This window comes from Lepidochelys olivacea (genome assembly GCF_965140295.1).
Source record: "Lepidochelys olivacea isolate rLepOli2 genome assembly, chromosome: 10".
In the NCBI taxonomy this organism is placed as follows: domain Eukaryota; kingdom Metazoa; phylum Chordata; order Testudines; family Cheloniidae; genus Lepidochelys; species Lepidochelys olivacea.
Genome location: NC_140420.1, coordinates 30,424,203 through 30,448,726, shown reverse-complemented (window position 1 = coordinate 30,448,726; position 24,524 = coordinate 30,424,203). Strand labels below are relative to the sequence as shown.

The 24,524-nt window shown below is 48.3% G+C and overlaps 1 protein-coding gene across 1 annotated transcript in view; it reads right to left on the bottom strand.

Annotated features, from left to right (window-relative positions):
• PPL (periplakin) overlaps positions 1-19,625 on the bottom strand; it is a 56,458-nt gene extending 36,833 nt beyond the window's left edge. Inside the window, exon 1 of the mRNA XM_084642276.1 lies at positions 19,388-19,625. Within this exon, the coding sequence (XP_084498402.1) occupies positions 19,388-19,449 (62 nt within the window). The 5' untranslated portion in view covers positions 19,450-19,625. The remainder of the gene's footprint in view (positions 1-19,387) is intronic.
• Positions 19,626-24,524: the final 4,899 nt, after the last annotated feature.

Below are 24,524 nucleotides of genomic sequence, written 5' to 3'. Positions count from 1 at the left end.
GTAAAGCCCTTAAGACTCAGCATTTCTCAAACTGGGGGGTGCCAACCCAAAAAGGGGTTGCAAAGCTATTGTAGAGGGGTCACAGTGTTGCCATCCTTACTTCTGTGCTGCCTTCCAGAGCTGGATGGCTGGAGAGCAGCAGCTGCTGGCTGGGCCGGGTGCCCAGCTCTGAAGGCAGCACTGTGTATGTTTGTATACTTTTACCATATAGTTATACTTTTATAGTATGGGGTAAAAGTACACAAAAAAATCAGTCTTCATGGGAAAGACCAGATTCCACAGTTTGTGCCACATTTTTCATGGCTGTGAATTTGGTAGGGCGGGACCATAGTTATAGATGGGCACTGGGAACCAGGACTCCTAGACCCGCCACTGAATCTCTGAGACATTTTAGGCACATCACCTGGGCCAGATCCTGTTAAGGCTCCTTCCTTTGGCTATATAGCACCTTACTCCACATGGGATCCCAGTAGATCTGATTCTCCACTTGCCTCCATCAGTGAAAACCAGGAATGACTGCAGTGAAGTCAATGGAATGATACTGGTGTAAAACCAGCATGAGTGAGTGAAGAATCAGCTCACTAGACTTTGCCGGGGCCCTCGGGGGAGCAAGTTACTGTTCATCATGGGCAAGCAGGTCAAAACCTGGTCCCGTATCTCTGTGGGCTACAACTGGGCAATGGGGATAAAACATCTTCCCAACCACAAAGGGGCATTTCTGAGGGTTCATTAATTAATGATGGCTGTTAATAATAATTAATAATGTCTAGCTCTTAGAGATGGAGCACTTCTCTGTAGATGTGCTTTGAGATCCTAGGAGGAAAAGAAAAGCAAATGATCATCTTATGATCTTACAATTCTCCGCTGTGATCATGAAAAACCCAGAGTTACAGTGCATGGTGGTTTGGTCGAATGGTATGTTGCACCATCTTGCCTGTCGGATGTCTATATTTTCTAACTAGTCCCAGTTATGAGTCTAAGAGGTTTAAAGCAATGTCTCCTCCATCTCCCTTTACAGTCAATTCCACTGTATGACCCCTTGCCCTGTGAGCAGTATGCTCTGTTCATTCAGTTCATTCAGCCTGGGAAAGGGGCTGAAAATCCCTTTGCAGTGATGTGGGAAATAGCGAGTTATTGGCTGGCTGGGCCTGCTAAGATCCTGCAACAGGAGGTGAGCACGTGTATTAATGCAACTCCAAACAGGACAAGCCAGATCCTCAGCCGGTATAGCTCAGCATAGCCGCATTGAATTACACTGATTTGCACTAGTTTAGGATCTGGCCCTGTGGGCCCCTGCATGGCACACAAGGTGAGACAGAGAAGGTATACACAGCCCTTTTCACTTGCACAGGCAGGTTCCTGGCATTTGAGCCCCTTGAGCATGATTCTCCACTGCCCCTTGAATCGTAATTTACAAAATGGACATAAGATGCTACATTGCGGAGCGGCTGGATTTCATACCCTCTCTGGCCAGGCATAAGTGAAAGCACAAGGCTTATGGCAGTTGAGAATCGCTGCCATAAAATAGAAGGGGCGTGGTCATGTGGATTAGGGGAGTCATTGCTGTCCTGCCTGCCAAGCATCTTGCTAGTGAGATGGGGTGGCGGTGAGCATGCCCTGCAAACTTTCCGAGGCTGTGGTAGCTGCCACTCCTTTGCATGCTTTCCCCTGGCAGTGCGGAGGCCTGCCCCCCAGCAAAAAGAGTGCTGTCAGCTACTGCCATCTTGGGCACAGCTCCTTAGTCTCTCCAAGCCACCGGCGAGACCTGTGATGCAACAATGCTGAGCAGAATCGGCCTGATCGTCTGAGAGGCTTGGTGGCCAGTGAAGCTTTCTGGCTTGCGTCATAGACCATTCACCAGCCTCCCGATGATGCTCTGGCTTGGCCATGTCAGGAAACCTGCAGGGGGAACCTTTCCATGCTTCCCAAAGAGCAGCCCTCAGGAGTCCTCTCTGACCGCAGAGCCTTTGGGAACTGCAGCAATTCTTGGTGCTGGCCTGCTCTCTGCTGGAAATGCTCAGGCTTGTTTCATAACTACGACTGGAACAACAAAGGGACGCAATGCTAATGAAAAGCAGATGTGGCACGCAATCATCCTCGACAATGGGACTGTGCCATGCTTTGCTTGCTTGGCTTGTATTTTTTTTTATTAAGTTGGTGGCTGGATTGCTTCCCGTGGGGGCTCTGGGCCCCTCTTTGGGAGGTGGAGAAGAGGCTGTTGGTTTATTGGCTGGACCCTTGGTAAAGGAGAAGATCATGGCTCTTTTGGCTTGGTGTTAGACTGTTCTAAACAATTCAGAGAAGGGATGCACTGATCTGGTTTTCTGAAGCTGCAGCCACAGAGGGCTTAGGCTGGAGATACTTTGCCGGGCTCCTCCGTGCTGCCTACTTGAAAGAGTGAGTTTGAACAGTGAAACTAAACCCTCTCCACAGCTGAGATGTACAGTCCGATTAGAGAACAGCCTCCCCTTTGTCTGATGGAACAGTGCGTCCAGTGCATGGGCCAAGCACGGTGCCCCTTGCTGGGTTGTTACTCAGCTCTTGGCTTCCATGGGAGTTTGTCTATGAGGGTTGAGTGCCAGAGAGCTGCCTCCTGCAGCAAAACCCACAGGAGAGGGCTCAGGTCCCTGACTGAGCCGTTCGGGGCAGGGTTTGCCGCCCCAGTGGAATGATCTGCAGGGCCCATCTCAAAATTGTATTGATCCTCCAATATGTGCCACCTCACTCGCTCTGTGCCCCTGGCATTGACCCCCCCATTTTCTGTCAGCATGGCTCCAATAGAGTTCCCATGGCTACCACTTGACGGTTCCTGTCTCTGGGACTCTTAATCTTAATGGGGTCCCCACTTCGGAGGGAACTCCGTGGGTCAGGGAATACAGTCTCCATGGGGCTAATAGAGGGGCCAACATGCCTCTCCTTCCCCCATGGCCATCTTCTCTAAGGCAGGGCTGCCCATTCCCTACTCCCAGCCTGCCCAGTCCTGACCCCTCTCCTAGAAAGCCTTTTTGGGGTCTTGGGGAGGCATGGTGCTGCGATGCCATTCGGAAAATGGCATGTGAATGCCATTTTCCCCATTCACATGGAAGAGGGGAGATCTCGGCACAGAGGGATGCCTTCCCATGTGGCCTTGAGGGCACAATCTGGCCCTGAATAAGGACCTCTCTATGCAGGGAATGGCAAAGTTATGTTCATTGAGTCTGGAATCCATCCCTCGTCTGGATCAGAAAGAGACTGCCGTGCCTCGACAACATACACGCACACACTGCTGCTGTATAATGGGCAGGAAAGCTACAATACAAGCCAATGAGACGAGACCTTCCAAGGAGGATACACGAGTTTTGATTAAGGAGCTGAGATACAAGGGACAGAAACTGACCTTTGGGGAGGAGCTGAACCAACCTGGGGGCAAATTCTCCTTGCAGATGGCCACTGAAGTCAGTGTAATGAGAGGACAATTTGTATGGTAATTTGTAAACTTTTTATTAGCCTTACAGATGTTTTGTTAGAAGTAACTAGCAGAGGGCAAGTCCGGAAAGATTTTGTGAAGCTGGTGTTTAGAGCAGGTGAGAACATGTTTCCATGTGTTGTTGGCAGCAATTTGCCACTCCGTTCTCTGCTTCCTTCAAGCAAGCACCTTAGCAATACAATGGGTATTTGCAAACTGCAATTTAAACTAGGGACCAGCTCCTTAGCTTCAGTGGAGATGCTCTGATTTATACCAGTTGAGGATCTGGCCCAGGGAAATCTAACAAAAACCTTCCACTGTTTTTAAGGTGCGTTTTATGGTTGACCCCCTGACCCTAAAATCTTCCTGCCCCAAACTTGCAACAGAACATGTTACAGGACAACGAATGGGGAAAATCACCTGAATTTTAATTAAACTTTAGATCTGACCTTTGGCCTAGTGTGTAAAGAATTTCATCTTATTTCTAAACCTCTTAATCAACAAACCTACCCAGGTAAGTAAATGTTTGTAAAGAAGTGTTAGGTTTATAATTTACACTAGACCTGTTTCTCAGATAGCTTAGTCTTACTTAGGAATAAAACATGACAACAGAATGATTTGTAAGGAGGTGAAGACTTATCTCTGTATCTTGTTTGCTCATCATGAGTCAGCTATCTATCTTTAGAGAATCAGAACAGAAGATGTGGACTGATTGCTCGTTCCTGCATCATGGATGTATACAAGCACATGATTGGTGCAGCACTGGGATACACATCATTGTTGTTGTTGTAAGACAGAACCTGAGAAGTCAGTCTTCTTTACCCTATATTCTTTCCACACTTCATCAGTAAGATGGTTCTCCCACTTGGAGGAGTGATCTGCCAGATGAGTTTAGATATGCTATACTTGAGTAAAGTATTCATTAGAGATTCCAAAAGATGTAAGGAAATGTTTAGTGAAACTAGAGCTGATTGGAAAAAGTTTGTTCACTCCATGGAAAAATTGGACAAAAACAAAGAACCTTCTGTTTTTGTTGAAAACTGAACATTTAGTTTTGGATGAAAACTAAAAAAAAATTTTGGCTTTTCCATTTTCTGCCAAAAATTGAATAATTTTAAGGAAAGTGTATGCTGTCCATGAAAATGTTCATTTAATAAAGATCCAATTTTCCACTGGGAGTAAAAAGAGTTTTGATGGAAAATTTGTGGATGAGCCCTAAGTGGAGGTTTGACTGTCTGAATGGAATGGCACGGGGGGACATAAAATCACTCTAGATGCATAAGGATATAGGCGAGTGAGGGAGCTGGGGAATAGAAATGTAACCAGGGTGAACATCCAGCACTACAATACAAATGATCTGGAAATAAAGTTTGGAATAGATATTAAGCCCATCTGCTCCACAGCAGAAGGCAACTTATTGAGGGGGCTAGGAAGAACCTTGTCCTATGGGCAGATTGTTAAATTGCTGATGGCAGGTTATTTGTGTATTTTCCTCAGAAGCATCTGGCCACCAGTGTTGGAGACAGACCGGACTATGTGGCCTGCTGGTCTGATCCAGCCCGGCAATCATCATGTTCCTACAGGTAGGTCTTTCGGATTAATGAGATTAGGATCCTTTAGAGCTGTTTGAAAAATGTTCCTTTTTTCATTGGAAAATGGCCTTTGAGAAAGTGGAGGCTGGCTCTTCTGAGAAGGGGTCCCAGGAGTTGGCAGACGCTGTCTGGAGGAATTCTGCCCAGATACAGGGCCATCCCTCGGTGGGTGCGGGGCCTGGGGCAGAAGTAACGGATTCGTCTCTTCCAGGACTGACCGCGCTGGCCAATCACTCCTGCTCATGGGGCCCCCCAAAGCATGGTCTCCCCGATTCGCCCTGCCCAAGGGACAGCTCTGTGAGCTGGCAAGGGACTGAAAGTGGATGGACCCCATAGTTGTACAGAACCCCTCTCCTTCCTTGGCCATCTTGCTCCTCAGTTCTGGAGACTGAAGTCTTCTATTCACCCTGGACAGCAGCAACAAGAAGTTAACCCCCATGGCCGCACCAGTGCACCCCAGCCCTGTTCGGCAGGGATCGCTTTAAGGTGAAAGGGAAGTTCAGTTTTCACGGTTCATTCGGCTTTTGGCTTTTCTCTTAAGACTGGCAACAGGTAGGCGAACTAATGCCAAACAAAGTTGTGGTTCTTATGACATGAATTGGATGCCTTTCACAAGGCGGCCACTCCTTGTAGGGTAACCATTTTGAATCCCTAGCATCTTGGCTGGATTAGAACTGAGAAAATCTCCTTATCTCATTACCAGCCCCCCAAGCCTTCCAGCCTAGTTCGAGATTTAAACCTCATGTGCCATTTACTGCCATTTGGCAACATGAAAGGTCATTGGAATTTCTCCTAATTTTATCTCCTTACCACCCAATAACTTGGCTGTCACTTTGAGAGGGCACCATGTTTGTCTGACAAAGGATTCTAGCGCTTTTGAAATTAACAGGACTGCTCCCATGCAAAAGATTATGTATGTGCAGGATCAGGGCCTGAATCTGCAACATGCTCACTTGCATCAAATAAATCCTTAATATTTTGCATGTCTATGAAGCAGTTTCAGCCTGCCTCCTAAACTGATAAGAATTCTGTCTACTGTTAGTTCCTTTGTATAATCGCACAGGATTTTGAACCAAAGTGTTGTCATTTGACTGATAAAATGCCTGAAGTCCAGAGGTCAGGTATTTCTGGAATGTGCACATGTTCACACACTCTGATGTGATCCTGCACTCTGGCTTCACACCTGATGATGGGTGCTGGGAAATCCCTTCAGGGGCTTTCATTTTCTTCTTGAGTTTCCCTTTGCTTCCTCATTGCTCAAAATCTCATAGTGGAAAGTTCACATGGATGTCCCACAGGTCGCTTTTGACCACATGTCAGCTCTGGGCTACAACTGAATGCAATCCAACCGAAATCAGAGCAGGCTGCTGCAGGTTGCTCTAATCCATAGAAAGACTCCCACTGGGAATTGGATCAGACTATATAGGGGATTTGTCCAAAAATCAAAAGGTTCTGGATTTTGGTGGGAAGACACTGCAATTCAGTTTTAAATGGCCCTGTATTATCCTGTGTTAGCTTTGACGGGTGTTGACAACCACTCCTGTGTTACTCCGTCTTCTCTTGTTGTTATTATTAGTGGCTAGGATTACTACTGCTGCCCAGTGGGGAAAAATCCCTCCCTTGACAGATGGCTTACAAAACCAGGGGACGTTTTAGCCATGGGAAAATGACTAGCCTTAAGAACGATGTACATGACAGATATCTCGGCACACAGCTACTTTTCATCACGCAGGCTGAAGCTGTGTGAAAGAGCGCAAGTTCCACTGAGAGTGTACAGGTCAAATTTAGCTCAAGCATAAGAGACCGTCTCTCTGTTGACTTCAGTGGAATTATACTATGGGCTCTGTATTTAGCTACAGGAAACACAGAATAGTAGCATTTACTACAAGGCCTTTTTATTTGGTTTCTATCCACGCTATGATCCCATCAACTCCTATGCATGTAAGGCCAAGACCACAAAGAAGATCGTGCTGAGGCTTGAGTGTGTGGAGCCCAAATGCAGGTCCAAGAGAATGCTGGCCATTAAGAGGTGCAAGCATTTTGAGCTAGGAGGAGACAAGAAGAGAAAGGGCCAGGTGATCCAGTTCTAAACTCAATCTTGTTCATTGTTATGTAATCCATTAAAGTACCTGGAAGGAAAAAAACAAACCTCTTTGGTGAGATTAAAGTCTAGCACTGAGGCCCCCCACCTCTCAGACTTCAGAGCCGAGCTCCAGGCTGAGCCGCAGTCTCTACGCAGCTCCTTTTAGCACTGCGGAGTGAGCCTTGCAAGCCCAAAGCTGTCAACCCGGCTGCAGAGACTTGTCATTGCTCACTATATAGATGTACCCTTCGAGGCCCTGGCCAAGGGACCTTGGGCTATATGGGTGCTGTGCATAAGAAGAGTCAGTTCCTGCCCGAAAGAGCTATCTATCTGAATAAACAAGACAGACAACGGAAGTACTATTGTTCCTATTTTACAGACGGGAAAGCAAGGCCCTGAGGAATCGAGTAACTTGCCCAACATCAACTAGCCTGGTGCAAAGTTGGAGTCCTAGCCCAGTGTCTTAATCACAAGACCATCTCTCCTCTCTGGGTCTCACTGCGGATATAATACAGGAGGGGAGGGTTTGGCAAGGGAAGTCCACTTAGGTATTTACTTGCCCCACTTTTGTATGAGGTGGGGAGGGGAGGAATATTTCCAAGGGATGTAATGGACCAAATCTTTTTCTTGTTCCTATCTAAAAGTTAACAAAGTAAAATACAACAGGTAAGAGCTAGCAGAGCACTGCAGCCTCTTCCTTGGGAGGGACGTGCCCGTGGATGACTGGGACTAAAGCGATAGCAAACTCCTGCATGTGGGTGTGAAGCTGGTGTCCAATGCATAGATAATTATTGTTGGGTTTATGGAGTAAGGTAGCTAGGAGCCTGCGGGAAAGGACAAGGAGATGACGGCCAAGGAGTGGAAGGAATGACGCACCAGGAATGGTCAGGTGTTTGGACACACGGGGTCAGTGTGGGTTTCCGCTAGCCATAGACAGGCATGCTGCTAAATGTCTTGCTGTGAGAGTGGAGTTTTTCAGCACCTGTGAATGGACACACTGCACTGAGCCAGGGTGTCCGGTTCATCTTGTGCCCACCAAATGGAGGTTAGATAATCGTGGCTTCCCTGGACTTGATGCTGCTCCTGCTCTTTCCATTGCGCTGCCCCATTAGCACGTCAAAGCCAAGGGAGTGACTCCTCCTGAGCGATAGCAATGTAGATCAGATAAGGTTTGACATGCGGACCTGGTGACAGGGCGTCTTTCTTGTTTTGTGACAGATTCCCATCATGCAGCTGCCTCCACAGCCCTGGACCTTCTTCCTTGCAGGTTGGGGAGGCAGGCAGAACTAGCCACACTTTCAGTAACTTCAAATGGAGTATTGGTGCCCTTTTGGAACAGGTCAATGCTGAAACTTGAGCCATGCCATTGTGGCCATGGCCAGGACTAGCACCATAAGGCTCCGTGTTACTGTAATGCTCATCTGTTCAATACCAATAGCACCCTTTGCACTTGAGTTTCTTCATTATGGTTCCCGACACCCATTCGTTTAAGCAACTCTCTTCTTAGCCGGCTATCCCTTAGCTTCCTCTTCTGCAATACCATTTCCACTTTCATGCTGAAGCCCCTGATATTATGGGGCATGTAGTCTGATGTGTGCTGTTCACACTACACCACTTACAACTCCTTGGGGTCCTCCGCACTGTAGAAGCTGCAGCTTCAAATCATTATTAGCCAGTACACAGTGGGCTATTGACTTCACTTGTCTGATATCATCAGGTCTTATTCTCTTCTCACATTGGGGTAAATCGGGAGTCACTATCAGTGGAACTAGTCAATGGAATTCTCCTGGCATAAACATGAGAGCAGAGAGTGAGAGCAGAATCAGCCCTTTTCTGGTGACTCAGTACCTGGGGGGTTGCTACAGCTCTGCATGGTTTTATTATCTGAGCAAAAGGATTTCACTACGAAGACATCCAGGGTCGAATTCTCTGGCATAACCTCACTGAAATCAATGCATCAGGTTCAGCCCACATCCACAAATTTAACCCATCTGGCCTGACAGATGTTGTTTCTGATTAGGCTTCACTGTATCGGATAAAATCTTCTCTGTACAGTGGGCTAAATTCTGCACAGACTTATGCCCCCCACAAGCCCCACTGGAGTCCACGGCCAGACTCTCCTCTCACTTGTACCAGTTTGATGCTGGTGTAACACTGCTGATTTCATTGGAATTACTCTTGACTTACACAGGCGTGAGAGAGACCCTTGATTTCAATGGGATTTGTACAGGATGTCGGTTGGTGCAGACTTGAGCTCAAGATCTGTAGTGCTGACAGCTTATCTCGATCCTGACTTCATGAACTGTCACGATCTTTGCCCTTCATGTGAAGGCTCCATCCCCCTCAGTGGGTGCAGAATTCTTCAGCAAGAGAAGATGTTTACCCAGTCCAAGGAGGCTGTTCACACATTTACAAAACAAATGTGGTGCACGGTCACCTTTAGTTCTCTGGTCAGGCTCTAAAGGGTTAAGTCAAAGGAATTGAATTGTGTTGAAAATGAAGTGGGGAGTATTTGACATCCATGAGCGAGATCTTTTCTGTCAATTGGAAGGACTAAGGGCCTCCTGGGATCTTTTCTGTTGTCTTCTATGGGCAGGCACTCAAGGCCAAGGAGTTGCACTAGTGTAAGTGAGAGCAGAATCTAAATGTAACGTGTGTGTGCCACTCTGAGCCTCTCTTCCCACCCCAGCTACACAATCTGGCTCTTGAACTCAAGCAGTAAAAAGTGTAGAACTCCCCGGCATCAGCCAAGACGGAGGTTAGCACTCCAGAAGGTGCTACGTTGCCAGTGGATCACTCGTCTGGCTAGTTGTTATCCGCAGGAAATGCTCAGATGGGTACTGGCTTCTTTTTGAAATTGTGTTTAGCTGTTTCTTACTTGTATTAGTCATGCATAGAAGCCTAACCCAGTAGCCTTGTGCCTAGTACATTGGACTGGAATGGAGGTTCTATTCCTACGTCTGCAATTGGCCTGCTGGGTGACCTAGAGCAAGTCACCTCGCCGCTCTGTGCCTCAGTTTCCCTATATGTAAAATGGGGCTAATGATACCTATCTCCTTTTCTAAAGTGCTTTGAGATCCACTGATGAAAAACCCTATATAAGAGGTAGGTGGTGGTGTCATTGAAATGAAGGTTGCTCTAGTGCTAGAGAATGTGCTATTATTTAACACTCCAACCCCTGCAGCCTAAAAGAGAGGGATGGGGCTCGGTTCTGATCTTATTTCCACCACTGTAAAGGCAGAGTAGTTCCACTGGGCTCAGAAGAGTTTTACTCCACACTTACACCAGGGTAACTGAATGGTTAGTGGGAGTTGGGCCCAGAGCCTAACACAGGCCTGGGAGTCAGAAACTCCTAGATGCTGTTTTTTTGTTCTCATAGTGACTTCCATTGTGTTCTTGAGCAAGTCACTCAACCTGTCTTCCCTTGGTTTCCCCCTCTCTGTCATGAGGATGATGATATTTCCCCACCTTGGAAGCATTCTGAGGATTAATTACGGCAGATGGTGTTTGTCAGTTGTTATCTATATGTACTAAAACAGTGTTTGGTCCACATTCCAGGCTAATGACTGGAGCACTCCTCTAGGCAAGCAGACACACTTGAAAGTCTAGCACCTGCTCAGAGCCAGTTCTCCAGAATGCTGCACAGACAGGGCCCTGTGCCTGAAGTGATTGTGTGGACATATAATTCCCTTGGTTTCTCAGCTTGGGTAATTGATCAACAGAATCTAAGGTTTCATTTAATCAAAATAGTGTCCACCCTTTCTGGGTGGGAAGGTAACCTTCCATGAGTAAAGCAATGCACTGGCATCTACCTGAGTCTGTAGACTGCCCAAAACAATAGTTCTGAGTGAGGGAGTTGTCTGAAACCTAATGGTGACTGTTTAAATGTCAGTATTGTTCAGCAGGCTCATCAAGCTAAAGTACATTACTGTTGCACTGAGTGGCAAGTATTGGGATAGGATGCAGCAGGCAGCTAGCTGCTCTCAAGATTTGCCAGGGAGGGGAATGAGAAATTCAAACTCCCCCATCACCTCCACCCTCCCTAATGCCAAAAGCCTCAACTTCCTCCCAGGGGTCAAAATCCAATGTGAATTCCTTGCTTTCCTGAGTTCTGAAACTCCAACTGTTCCCTACCCTCTTTGTCAAAACTTCCAACTCCCCCCACAACAACTTGTCCCGTGCAGATATGTGTCTCAGCACACCAACCATGGCACAGAGTAAAATGAATTAAATTCAAAAATAGAGGGCAAAGGATAGTGCCTCAGCTGTGCAGGGCAAAGGAGGTGGAAGGGGGATGGTGGTGTGTAATTCAGGGGTCTCTCCTTGCAGGCCAGTGTGCCAACACAGTACACAGGCCCTTTCATAAAGATAAGATCCAGTGGGCAAAACGTTTGATCCAATGACCAGTGTAGTCAATGGGAGTCTTTCTAATAACGTCAGTGAATAATGGATTGGACTCTATAGTCTGTCCTCTGTTACGTGCATGTAAGCAATGCCACTGATTTCAATAGGGCTGCACCCAGGCAGCAGAGCAGGGTTTAGCCTAGTGAGCGTAACCAGCCCAATTCTGGTTTCCCTTCATTTTTTTACCATGAGAAACTCTGCTTTGAACAACAAATGGTTCATGTGTACACATCACATCAGCATTGCACACAGGCGGCCTAAATCAGACCTCGTTTATACGGACCTTATCTGCAACATGTATTAGGAATGGAGCACGACTGCCGACCCTGCAGGCAAAGTGCTGTGCAGAGAGATGTGTGGAACAATGAACCATTAGCCCAAACCGCTTCTTTTATATCCTTGGGGGCAACAGCTTTAGGAAGAAACCACTGGAGACATAGAGTGCTGTACCCCTTAAAAGCAGCCATTTATTGCCACACACTGAACAAACCAAAAATGAGCCAAAACTGGCTGGACTATGCCCTAATAATCTGACTCGGTTGCCATAGCAACAACAAGGTTCTATTACCATGACAACCAAATACACAACATATTCCTCCCCCTTGAATAAGAACAGCCCCTAAATAAAACAAAACACTAAACTAGAGAAGGAGGGTAGACTGCCTCCGTTCCCAGCTAAACCCCGGGGATTATTTTGCCCCATAACCATGGGTTTGCCCTGGCTAAAGATCCAGCCATTGAGGAGGCCTTCTGTCTCTAGGTGGATTACGGCGGACTTCTGGTGGTGTTGCTCCCAAAAGTGTCTTGGGCGCAGGCCTGACAATGGGCTCAGGGTTCGTAGGCGAATGCATGAGGATGTGGTATCAGCTCATTCCAGGCAGGGGGGTATCTCTGCCACCAGCAGTAATGGAGGGGGAAAGTCAGGAACAGGTGACTCTTGATTCGGTGTCTCGCCAGAAGTGGTGAAGTCAGGCAACTCAACTGAAGATGTGTCCTGAGGACTGGTCTGACCTGGCAGCAGCTGATCTACATGTCGCTGCCAGGTGAGATCCTCTGCAGTCCGAACTGTGTCGGAAACAGGCCCTGTTTGAAACAGTCCCATGGGTGTAGGGGTGCCCACTGGGGTGCGTTCCTCACACCTTGACATGACATACAAGCTCTTGCCTTCTCTTTAATAGCACTGTCCAATCCAGGCCACCAAAAATAGCTTTGTGCAATTTCCTTCATGCGGACTATTCCACAGTGACCAGAACGTAGCTGTTCTAACATCTGTGATCTCAGTGGTGGTGGGATAATGACACGTTTCCCCCACAACAAACAACCAGATTGGATCGATAACTCCGTCCTCCTGGACATGTAGGTAACAAGGTCGGGTGAGACTGGAGAGGTTCATCGAGATGTTCCATGCATCACCAGGTCCATAACTTGGGACAATACGGGGTCAACTCGAGTTGCCGCCTTTACCCGAGTAGCGGTGATGGATGTATTCTCTACCTGTTCAAAGTAAAATTTCCTTTTGGGCAATATCTTGACGTTTGACTGGCAAAGGCAGCCTTGAGAGACCATCCGCATTGCTATGCAGAGTGGATATCCGATATTTCATTTCATATGTGTGCATGGAAAGCTACAACGCCCAATGTTGCATACGACTAGCAGCTAATGGGGGAATGCCTGTGTGAGGTCCAAAAATTGAAGTCAGAGGTCGATGGTCTGTGAGAAGAGTAAACTTCTGTCCGAACAGGTACTGATGAAACTTCCAAATTCTGAAAATGATTCCCAATGCCTCATGTTCGATTTGGGCATAGTTAGTTTCTGCTTTGCTTAGAGTGCGTGAAGCAAAAGCAATAGGTCTCTCTTCTCCCGAAGGCATAATGTGTGACATGACCGCTCCCACTCCACTGGGGAGGTATCGCAGGCCAACTGTAGGAGTAACGCTGGATCAAAGTGCATCAGAACTTCAGAATTTAGCAATGCATCCTTAGCTTTGTTAAATGCAAAATCACAGGCTTCAGTCCACTTCCAGGCCTTGTTCTGCCCAAAGAGTTCATGAAGTGGTTTTAGCAGTGTGGCTAACTGTGAGATGAACTTTCCACAATAGTTTAATAGTCCTAGAAACGAGCAAAGCTGACTAACATTTCGAGGAGGGGGAGCCTCCACAATAGCCTTGCAGGGGCCTTACGAAGACCTGTAGTATCAATGATGTGTCCCAAATATTCAAGAGAGGGCTGGAAGAATTCACACTTGTCTTTGCGGACTCGTGGACTATACTCTTCCAGTCTTTGAAGGGTAACCTCTAAATTCTTTAGGTGATCCTCCTCATTCCTGCCAGTGACCAGGATGTCATCCAGATAGCACTGGACTCCTGGCAAGCCACACAAGATCTGATCCATAGCCCTCTGGAACAGGGCAGGAGCAGACGTTATTCCAAAGGGTAAGATGACAGTATCAATAAAGCCCCTTATGCGTCACAACAGTAAACAGCTCTTGGGACTTTTCATCAATGTGCATCTGTAAATACACTTGACTCAGATCAATCTTACTGAACTTTTGTCCCCCAGCCAGGCCTGCGAAGAGGTCATCGATGCGGGGAAGCGGGTATTGCTCTGCACACAACTCTGGGTTGACAGTGACTTTAAAATCACCTCAAATCCGGAGGGAGCCATCTTTCTTCACTATTGGAATGATAGGAATTGCCCATGGGCTATGGATAACTGGTACTAGGACTCCATTTGTGACCAGTCTGCTTCAGCCTTTGACCTGATGACATATGGCACAGTTCTGGCTTTCAGATATTTTGGTTGACTGTCAGGTTTAATGTTCAATGTCACAGTGATTCCCTTCATACTTCCCAGATCCTTTCCAAAAACAGCAACATGTTTCCTTAGTATAGCGGGCAGACTGGTTTCTTCTTTAGTCATTCGGTGCACTTCTGCCCAGTTCAGCTGGATCTTCCTAAGCCAAGACCTACCTTTTATTTGGCTTCTGAGCCTCCAGACCATGGTTCAAGTCTTCCTCTACACCCATGAAAGCTAGACACTTACAGTGGGGCCCTGGGCCCCGACAAGGACTCCTAAGCCCTTCTGTAATACCAGTAGTAACTATTATATCAAAGCTGCGATTCCTGTGTCATCACTTGACTCCAAGAGCTGCGGGTCTTAGGGGGAAAAAATCCCCCACAGCATGAGACTGGTGCTAAAACCCTGCGAGTTGCCATGATATGCCTGCACCTCATCCACAGAGCCAGGGCTGTTTAGCCTCGCCCAGCCTTCCCTCTCTGCGTGTGTCTGGCCATAGTATTCCCAGCAGGAGATCCAGCATCCTGCTTCCTGGGTCCAGGCCCTCCTCTCCCATTGACCTCCAGCAGAGGTGAGGATGCTCAGCACAGGAGGCAGCTCTCAGGACCAGGCCCTATATACACCTACACCTAATACTCAAGGTAGGGTGACCAGAGAGCAAATGTGAAAAATCAGGACGGGGCGTGGGGGTAATAGGAGTCTATATAAGAAGAAGACCCAAAAATCTGGACTGTCCCTATAAAATTGGGACATCTGGTCACCCTAACTCAAGGGGCCACGTTTGCAGGGTCAAATGTCTCTGTTTTCAGTGCCTGGTAACGTTCGTGATGGGTGTAGAGGGCTGTCTTGTTCTGGATTGCCTGAATGCTAAGTAAGTGTGTGTGTGTGTGTGTCTTTAAAGCCCAGTTTGGGAGGAGATGCTGTTTGACAGTGAGAGAGACCACGGAAGCTGACCCCAAACATGCATAGGTATTTTTGGCTCCCCTGCAAAGTCCTGCTGCCCCACTAGTGTTCCCAGGGGGAAGTGCAAGCCAAAAGGAGCCGGTGCTGGTGGAGGTTAATTCCCAGGCAGGGTTCAGAGATGGCTCATGGAGGCACTCCCAGCAGGCAGTTAACTGTGCAGCTGAGCCTATTTAAGTGTAACACTTTAGAGGAAAAGAGTGCTACTCTCCTATGAGAATAAGGTAAGGGCTGCTGACCACAGGGCAGAGAGGGCTGGCGTGACCTAGGAGCTCCTCTGGATTGGATTGCACCTGTTGGCTTTCCTTTTTGCAGCACTGCCTGGAATGAATGTTCAACTAGAGACTTTTACCAAGGGGGTGCCTGTTCAAGTTAAACCAGAGTCCCTGCATTACATCCCATCTGAAGAGAGGGTGATTTAGGTTCAAACCTGAGCCTCTTAAACCCTGTCATTCCCCACCCAATCCCACTGGCCTTGCAGTGGGATAATAGCTAGCTATTGATACTGTCTTTAACGGCCAGTATTGGTGCTAACTGGGTCAGTGCTTTTCTTGTCGTTCATGGGAAACATTTCTGGATTTCGTAGTCTCTGCAACTCGCTCATGGGCTGAAGAGAGATTGAACCCTTACTTTTCCTTTACGGAAGGAAGATCTGTCTGTGTGAGGCAGCAGTGAGCAAGTGAGCTGGGTGAGTTCTGTGGGTAGCAGTTAGATCCAAGCTGCAAGCCTGGGAAAGTAGCTCAACAATCAAAATGTAAACTTGGGCACAAAGCACACTACCTGCTGACAGGTAGTGTGAGTGGGTAATGGTGAGCCGGGAAGGAAAGCCAGGAGACGGGGGTGTAACGTAACCAGGGATAAAATAAGAACGGATCAGAATCTTCCCCTACAACTTGAACTGCATTTTCAAAAGTTTGAAAAAGTTTAATTTAGCTTCCACCCTCTCCCCCTCTCCCAAAAATAATTTTCCCAGCTCTTCACTTTATTGCTTTGATCTAGCTCAGCATATTGGAAGCCTCAAAATACAGCAAGACAGCCTATTTCTCCCCAACTTCCTGGCTGATTAGGAGTACCAAAAACACTGATTCTCAGAAGACAACTTTATCCTCTGTTGACTTCCAGGCCAGATTTGCCTACCCAAGGGGTCTGGCTAGTTTGGAGAAGCTGCCGCACAAGAGTCAAACTTCTCTGCTTTGCTGAATCAATTGTAAATTCCGAACCTTCTGTAAACCATCCATCCCTAGTTCTAATTTGCAAACTCAGATTGTGTTTGGAGGCTGGAGGGAGTCCAGGTTTCCTTCTCCTTGCTACAATGAATCATTCAGCCTTCAGAGCGGCCTAGCCTTGGCTCTTGGGAATTTTAGCATCGTTTCCATTGTGCATGGAGGAACAGTGGAACTATATTTAACCCTGTTCCCCTTCAGCCTTCTACAGCTTTAGCACAATTGCTTGTTTATAATCCGAGATATAAAAAATGGGGAAAAATCCTGAAGCCATTATGCAGGCGAAATTGGCCTCAAAGTCCATGGATTCTGAAGGACTGCCTCTCCAGTTAAGTCCATCTCCTGTCCCTTCCACTCAGGCAGGTCGTCTTCTCCCTTATAGATCCACTCTGCCTAGCCCTGCTGTCCAAAAGCTCGCTCTTGGTGTACTCAATACAACACATGAGCAGTATCTTCCCCTCTGAGGTTGCATAATATATCCAGAAAAAATAAAATCACCAGAGAGAGGTTGTATTTAATTTGCAGTTCCAAAGCTGCATCACTTCCCCTTCAATAGCTAATATCTCTGCTGCTGTCTGTCACTTAAGGACCTCTTATCAAAATAATGGTTTCCTTTCTGAGTGCAATTTCCACACACATTTCTCTACCCCCAGTTCAGCTATGGGTGCAAATCTGGTTCTTTCCACCTCTAATTACCTGCCCATGGGGGCAAATCAGGATAAGTAGAGATGCAAGTACTGTGATTTGCACCTGCAATTCATTTTTGCTGGTGTAAACTCCCCCCAAATGGCCCTTTGGAAATGTTAACCCCTAGCACCCCATTCTCTTGCTTGGCTCTGTCTTGATTCCTTTTTCATCTGGATAATATAACTTAGTACCTGGCTAGCTGTGGCCTTGTGGCATGCCAGGCCTGTGGGAGCATGGTGTAACTCAAGCTGCCAAGCATGTGTTTTTCAGCTGGTTCCTTCCCATTCATTTTGAAGTGGGTGTGTTTGAGTTAATGAAGGAGACTGAGTATAACACAAACACAGAGGGCCATTCCAAGTCTCCACCCTAGATGTCTCTCCATAACTGATCCTTTAAAAAAGAAACCAACCCACACAGATGACATGCTTGTTGGATCTCACCAGGGTTCTATCAAAGGAGAGTGTCAGGGGAACCTTTAACAATTCCAAGAACAGTCACTTTTCCGAACAGCAACACAACAAAAGAGTTTCCAGTCAATTTTGCAGAGGAATCGGTCCAGTTTCTTTTTCAGTTTTCCCTGGGGGTGGGTGAGGAGTGATCAGGAATGTCATCCTCCACTAGCATGGAAATTCTGAATGTGCCCAGGGATGCAGGAGGTGAGGGAGATGAGAGAGGTTTCTCTGACCTCCTGGAGGAGCTCCAGATTAGAGGGAGGGTGTATGGAGAAAAGAGAGAGATCATTATTAGCAAAGAGGGGGATGCTGGGGGAAAAGGTCCTGGAGCTGGGAGCAGAGGGTAGAGCTGATTGAGGAGTGGAGGGAGGCAGGGATCCTACACCGGGAATATTAGAAGGTGGTGGGGATCCTAGCTGGGGAAGGAGTGGAATAATAGAGTGGAGGCGGGGTTGGGTCCTGGCAGATGTAATTTACTTGTTGCCCCCCAAAACATTCCCAAAGAGGCTTGCCCCACAGCAGTGGGCCTGATCATCACAGAGGATGGGACGAACTCTGTAACTGCTGGGGATCATGGCACAAAGGCTGAGTAAGTGACAAGAATGACTGAGAGGGGGATAGATTAGCTAACAAGACCTCATGGAGGAAAGAGCCTCAGATACAATCCAAGCAAGCTGCTCTGTAATGGGGTGGCAGGTACTTTGTGCTGTCTATTCTCATGGATAAACTGTTTCCACCACTAGCTGGATGGCTGACGATGGGTGTCAGCAACGGGTTGACTCTCTACCCTAGACAGAGCTTTGCTCTCCAAGGGTACATTTGCCTGCCCCTGTAGAGACTGGATAATCCATCCACGGGCCTGTTTACCACAGGGTTCCAGTACATACTAACAGACACAGTTCATTGCTAATGGGTGCTTCTAGCCAGACTCTCTGCCAAGGGATTAGAGCCTGATCCTGTGAAGTGCAGACCACCTTCAGCTCCTATTAAAATCAATGGGTGTTTGAGGGCAGTCAGCCCCACGCAGGATTGGGCCCTTTAAACTTCCCCATGGGGGGCCACCGAACATTTGCAGCACTTGCCCCAGTAGCACTGTGCAGCGTTCTAATCTCCCGGCCTCTAGATTTCCCTTGCCTGCTGGCCAGAGCTGGCATAGCGCCCAGGGGGCGTCTCCTTTTGGCACCGGTTCCCTGTGCACAGAATACATTAATTCTTGTTTATCATATCAGCGTGGGTTGATTTGTTACAACCTGGACACATCGAGACATGTTCTTCTGCCTTGGAATTGGCCCTTCCAAGGAGACGTAAATAAGGTGCATGGCAGCATTGTGGGGAGGAAGGGGAGACACGCCCTGGAGAGATTAAATTCTGGAATGTGCCGACAACCCCAACAAGCACAATTTTGAAAAGCAGGGAAGCCAAAGGAAACAGCAGCGCCAGTTCTACTGTCCTCACACTGGGCAACCCCAGAAAAGCTGCATGCAAAGTAATGCTCTCTCTGCTGTGCGGCTGTGGTCTTTGCACCTCTCAGATGCCCTGCAAGCACCTGCTCGCCGGGCTCTTGCTCTGAAGCCTGGCTACAGATCTGCTTGGGTCTACTCTCTCCAAGGAACACGTAGGAATTGCTAATTGTTACCTTTCCACTTTATAATCTGCATCTTCCCAGCTCAGGGAGAGCCTGAATTCTACAGGCTGCAGTGGCTGGCAATGCCAATAGCCTAGTATGAAGGGACACAGAGTACTCACCTCTTCTTCTGTACCGTGGGGCTGTATTTCCCTTTGTTTCTTTTCCTGAAGAGAGAGTTCATCGTGATTTCCCTGGTGCTAGCAGCTGCCTCAGTACAAAATGCTGGCTGCCAGCTCCTTCCCCAGCTGGCTAAAGGAGATTGCTGCTAGATCCTGCAGGTACAGTGCACTTCTTGGGAAGGAAGGAACAGGGAAACTTGCAGCTGCCTCCAGTCCTGCTCTGTCACTACTCCAGGGGTGTGAGTTCTCCCACTAAACTGGGTAGGGCTCTCCCAGAGAAGGTGGTGCTTACCTACCACACATGTCACTGACACAGGCGGAGCTACATGCATTTCCCCAGTCTGCTTTTGCCTGGAGCAGAAAAGAGGTTACTAAAAGTGATGATGAGCGATATAAATCTGTGCGTGTATGGCTGAAGGTCAGGGCTTACTACAGCCACTAGCAGGAATTAAGCATTCCAGTCTGTTGCCATCCTGTTGTTAACAGAGGCAGGGAATGACTATAGATCGAGCCCCCAGAATGTGCCTCGCAAACCAAGTGGAGATGAGAGCTGTGTAACTGATTATTTTTCAGTTTCCTGGCAATTCTGAAAAATTGGGAAAATATCCTTTGTTTGCCAGGAGCTGGGAATGGGCAGCAGGGAATGGCTCCCTTGATGATTACCTTTTTGTTCCCTCTGGGGCACCTGGCATTGGCCACTATCAGAAGACAGGATGCTGGCCTAGAGGGCCCTTTGTTCTGACCCAGTCTGGCCGTTCTTAGCAAGTTGTAGGTTGAGTGAAATGTTTCACTCAACCCAAAACTGAACACTTCATGCTGACTCTGAGTTTTTTAAAACCTTTAAAAAATAACATCTAAGGAAACATCAAAATGACAAGTTGTTTTCAACAGAAAAATGGAGGAAATTGATAACGGAGTCTTGCTTCCACAAAATGGAGAGTGTGTATAATTAAGCAATTGGGAGCAACTGTTCTGTCTGGATTTTGCTGACATGTGAGATTAAACAAATGACAACAGGATTGTGTAGACCTAATCAGGGCTGAATCCAACACTGGTTATGTCCTGAGGGCGAGTCAGTGCAGGATTTGGCCTACTGATCCTGATTCTCCACTTGCACTGTAACTCCACTGATATCAGGGCAGTTCATCCGGGCATGCGTCAGTGCACAGGAGATCAGAATTAGGCCCATTCCCTCTGCACTGTGTGGGATGCATGTGTTCAAACTGGTCAGGAGTGGTTGCTTGGTAGGCAGAACTGTTGAGTGGTTAGAGCAGGGGATGGGGCCTGCTCTCTGCGATGTCACTCATTTGATGCAGAATGTGACCGTAGGCAAATCGGTAACGGCTATGTTTTCCACAGAGGCAAGGGATTTTTTGGCTGCCTCTGTTCTTGGGTGTGAGCCCCAGACAGAGACAACTTCTGAGAGGCGCTGAGCATCCACAGCACCCATTGAGTTCAACTGGAGTTGTGGGTGCTTAGTTCCGCTGAAGATCAGGCCAAAGTGGTGGCAAGTTGGGCATCCAACAGGAGTAGCTTGTCTGAGAATTCTGTCCTTACCATGTCTGTTCCTCATGGTCCGTCTGTGGATGGGGACAATGATCCCAATCTACCACACTAAGGGTACATTTGCACAGCAAAAAACCCCAAACCACACGGCAGTGAGGCATGGAGCTTGGGTCTCCAGATTTGGGCTTGCGGGGCTTGCATTACGGCACCAAAAACAGCTGTGTAGACACCCGGAGAGTGGATTTCAGACCCCAAGCTCCAGCCTGAGCTGGAACATCTATGTGGCTATTTTTAGTGCCGTAGCATGAGCCCGACCCCGTGTCTGAGACTTGCTGCTGTGGAGCTGTTTTTTTTGCTGTATAGACATACCTAAAGGGCCTGATTCTCTTTCACACTCGGGCCCCTTTACATCAATGGGGCAGCGCAGAGAGGGGTAATAGAAATGAGACTCTGGCCTTAATGTTTCCAATTCTGTTCTATTCAGGTTCTCCTACCACCCTTGACCTAGCATCTGAGTGCTAGTAAAGGGCTGGGGGCCCCGTGGCCAGAAGCTGCTACAGAAGTTCATGGCAGCAGCCCTTGTGTCAGATTCCTCATCAAATGTTCAAGGGGATTCTCCTCCGAGCTGAAAGAGTCCGCTCCTTCTCCCCGGCATTGCCAATCATTTCCAGCTGCTAGAGCTGCCAAACGTGGCCCAGGCATTCTCCCCGCATACTGGAGTACGTCGGCTCAGGGAGAGGTGGGATAATGAATGACTGACAGGCCAAAGGACACTGGGTTGTTTAGCTATAGGCTCATTTGTCTGCAGGGAAACATGAGCTCCAAAGAGCTGCCTGTTGATCTGAATTAAATTCAGATCCTTTTAAGAGAGCCCCGCGGTTCCTCTAGGGTGTGGGTGTATGTATGCTGCAGCTATGGCCTCTTTTAACAGTCCTGTTAATTAATCATTTCAAACCAGCTTGGCTGAGAGCCTAAAACCCCCAGCGGATCCCTAATCCAGCGCCTGATGGAGCGTGCGCAACCTTGGCACGTGCTCCCCGCGCTGCCCAACGCTGGAAAAATGCAGGCCTTGGCAGCCTCAGGACTGTCCCATGGCTGCCCTCTCCGTGTGCAAGGTGTGGGACTGTGCCCCACAGGGCTATGCATAGAGGGGAGTCTGAGTGGTCTATCACACCATTGCACTATCTGAGCACCTCACGGGCTTTCATGTAGCCATCCTCCCAACACCCTTGTGTGCTATTGTCCACGGAGTACAGATGGGGCACTGAGTCACAGAGAGACTAGGTGACTTGCCCAAGGTCACAGAGCAAGTCTGTGGTGCAGCAAAGACTCAAACCCATCCCTCCCAAGTCCTAGGCTAGTGCCCAAAACACTGGACCTCCTGCCTCTCTATGCACAGATCTCTCCGCTCTCACATGAAAAGGAGTGCCAACTAACTCCATTACACCATTTCCCCTTCTTCTCCAGTCCTCAGAGAGCCCTGCAAGGACCCTAGGATCTGCATGGGGGCAAGACTGGGAAAGGAGGTGTATGAAGGAGATGTGTCTAAATCTCCTAGTTGGCGGTGAAACGCTCAACCAAGGTATTTACTGCATTATTGCAAACCGCTGCATTCTGGGGTGACTCCACAGTAACCACATGCTAAACCCAGGGGCAACCAGGTATCTAGTATCACACTGTAACATGCCTCTCTGCTGGTACTGTGAAAAGTGACCGGAGGCAGCTGGCTTCTGAACTATCACAATCAGTGGCCGCAGATAGTCTGTAGACGTAGACAGCCATATTGTACCAGTGGTAGTGCTGACGTAGAAGGGATAGGGAAACCTGCTCAGCTCGCCCTACTGAGCAGCTAACTAGGACCTGAACATATTGGATGGGGATGCTCTCAGATGCCTGTTCTATGTGGCTAAGTCTTTATCTCCACAGCTGGAGGCACCTGCAATCTACCTATGCAAATTGGGTTAACAGTACAGGAGCAGGTGTGTTAAAGACAGACAGGTTCCTGTGGGCTTGCTTATAATAAATAATACTTTTCGCTCCTACAATATCTTCCATCAGAGGAGCTCGGAGAGCTTCCCAGAGAAATCTTAGCCTCACCACATCCCGGTGAGGGAGGTAAACGTTACTTCCATTTTCCAGATGGGGAAACTGAGTCAGTGAGCAATAAAATGGGCCCAAGCCTCTAAGTCTTTTGCTGATTTCAGTGGAAATTAGGAGCCTAAGTACCTGTGAGGATCTGGGCCTAAGTCACTTGACCATGGCCTGCCAGGCAGTCTGTGGGAGAGGTGGGAATGCAGGTCGTCTGCCAGTGCTTTAACCTCCCCTTAACATTAACACAGGGATGAGAAAGGACAGGGTAAATGCTGAGACTGGGGGTCCATGACAATTTACACCAGCCGAGGATCTGCCTCTCCATCTTTCCCCCCTGTAATACACAGCACTGACTCCATTGCTAGTGCTTGATTAAACAAATAATCAGCAGCAATACTGACAAGTGAAATGAGTGTGCTTGAAGCTGCTTTAGTGAACACCGAGCTCCTGCTCGTCCTCTTCCAGTGCCCTGCGTCTGTGATCTGTGGTGTATCTATCCTGTTCCGTACTGGCTCCCAGTGACAGAGTGCAGCAGGCAGATGTAGCTAGCTAGTGAGAGAACTATTTCATTAGCCAGCATTTTGCAATGAAAGAGGGGATTTGAGGTGCTAACGCGAGGTGACATCACTCCCCTACCTGGAGGGGAACTGAGCAAATAGTGTGAGGTGCTGCCAAGCTAGCGATAGGGGTGGAAAGGAAAGAAATCATCCCCCGGCGTGGAGAGGAGGAAGAAGAGGAAACTAGAGCCAAGCAACATGGGATGCAGAGAATGAAGCTAATGGAAAAGGGGGAGAAAGAGTCATGGGCGGCGGGCATTGGGTATCATAGGCTGAGCCTACCCAGTCAGGAGTAGCCCCACCACTGCTCTGCTCTCAGTTCCCCTCCTGCTTCCCGCTCTGCGGGCATCTCTTTCCCTGTGCCATGGCTCCGGCTGGGGCTGCCCTGCCTGCCCTCCTGGCACTGGGGCTGTACTGCCCGGCCACCTGGCTCTGGAGCTGGGGGTGCTAGCCTGGGGCAAGGGCCAACAGCTGCAGTGTAGACAAAATGCTCTGGGCTCTGGCAGGAGGTGCAGAAGGGGTGGGGCCTTGGGTGGAAGGGGCGGGGTTGAGGGCTAGCCTCCCCAAGCCAGTGGTTTACCTGTCGGCCATGAGTGTGTGTAACACACTACAAATCTTTGGGCCCAATCCATAGAGGTGCTGAGTGACAGCTATAAGGATTGCTGAGGATGCTCAGTGAATCGCAGCCTCAGGCCCTTTGTGGGGAGGGGAGCAAACCTAACCAGCCAAACCTACCACAGGCAAATGATCCATTTGGACTGGACCAAGCAATATACAGCTCAGGGAGGATCTTCTTCTGGCAGAGCAGGGTAAACCTTCTGTGCAGAGAGCACAGGCCTGAAGACTGAAAAGCATGAAGGCAGAACAAACAAGGGGGATTTCCTGGGCCCACAGAGTTCATTGCCTGAGTCTCAGTTGCCATCTTTCACACCGGAAAACATCACAATTGATTTCTGTCTAGTACCAAGGCAGCAGGGGACCTT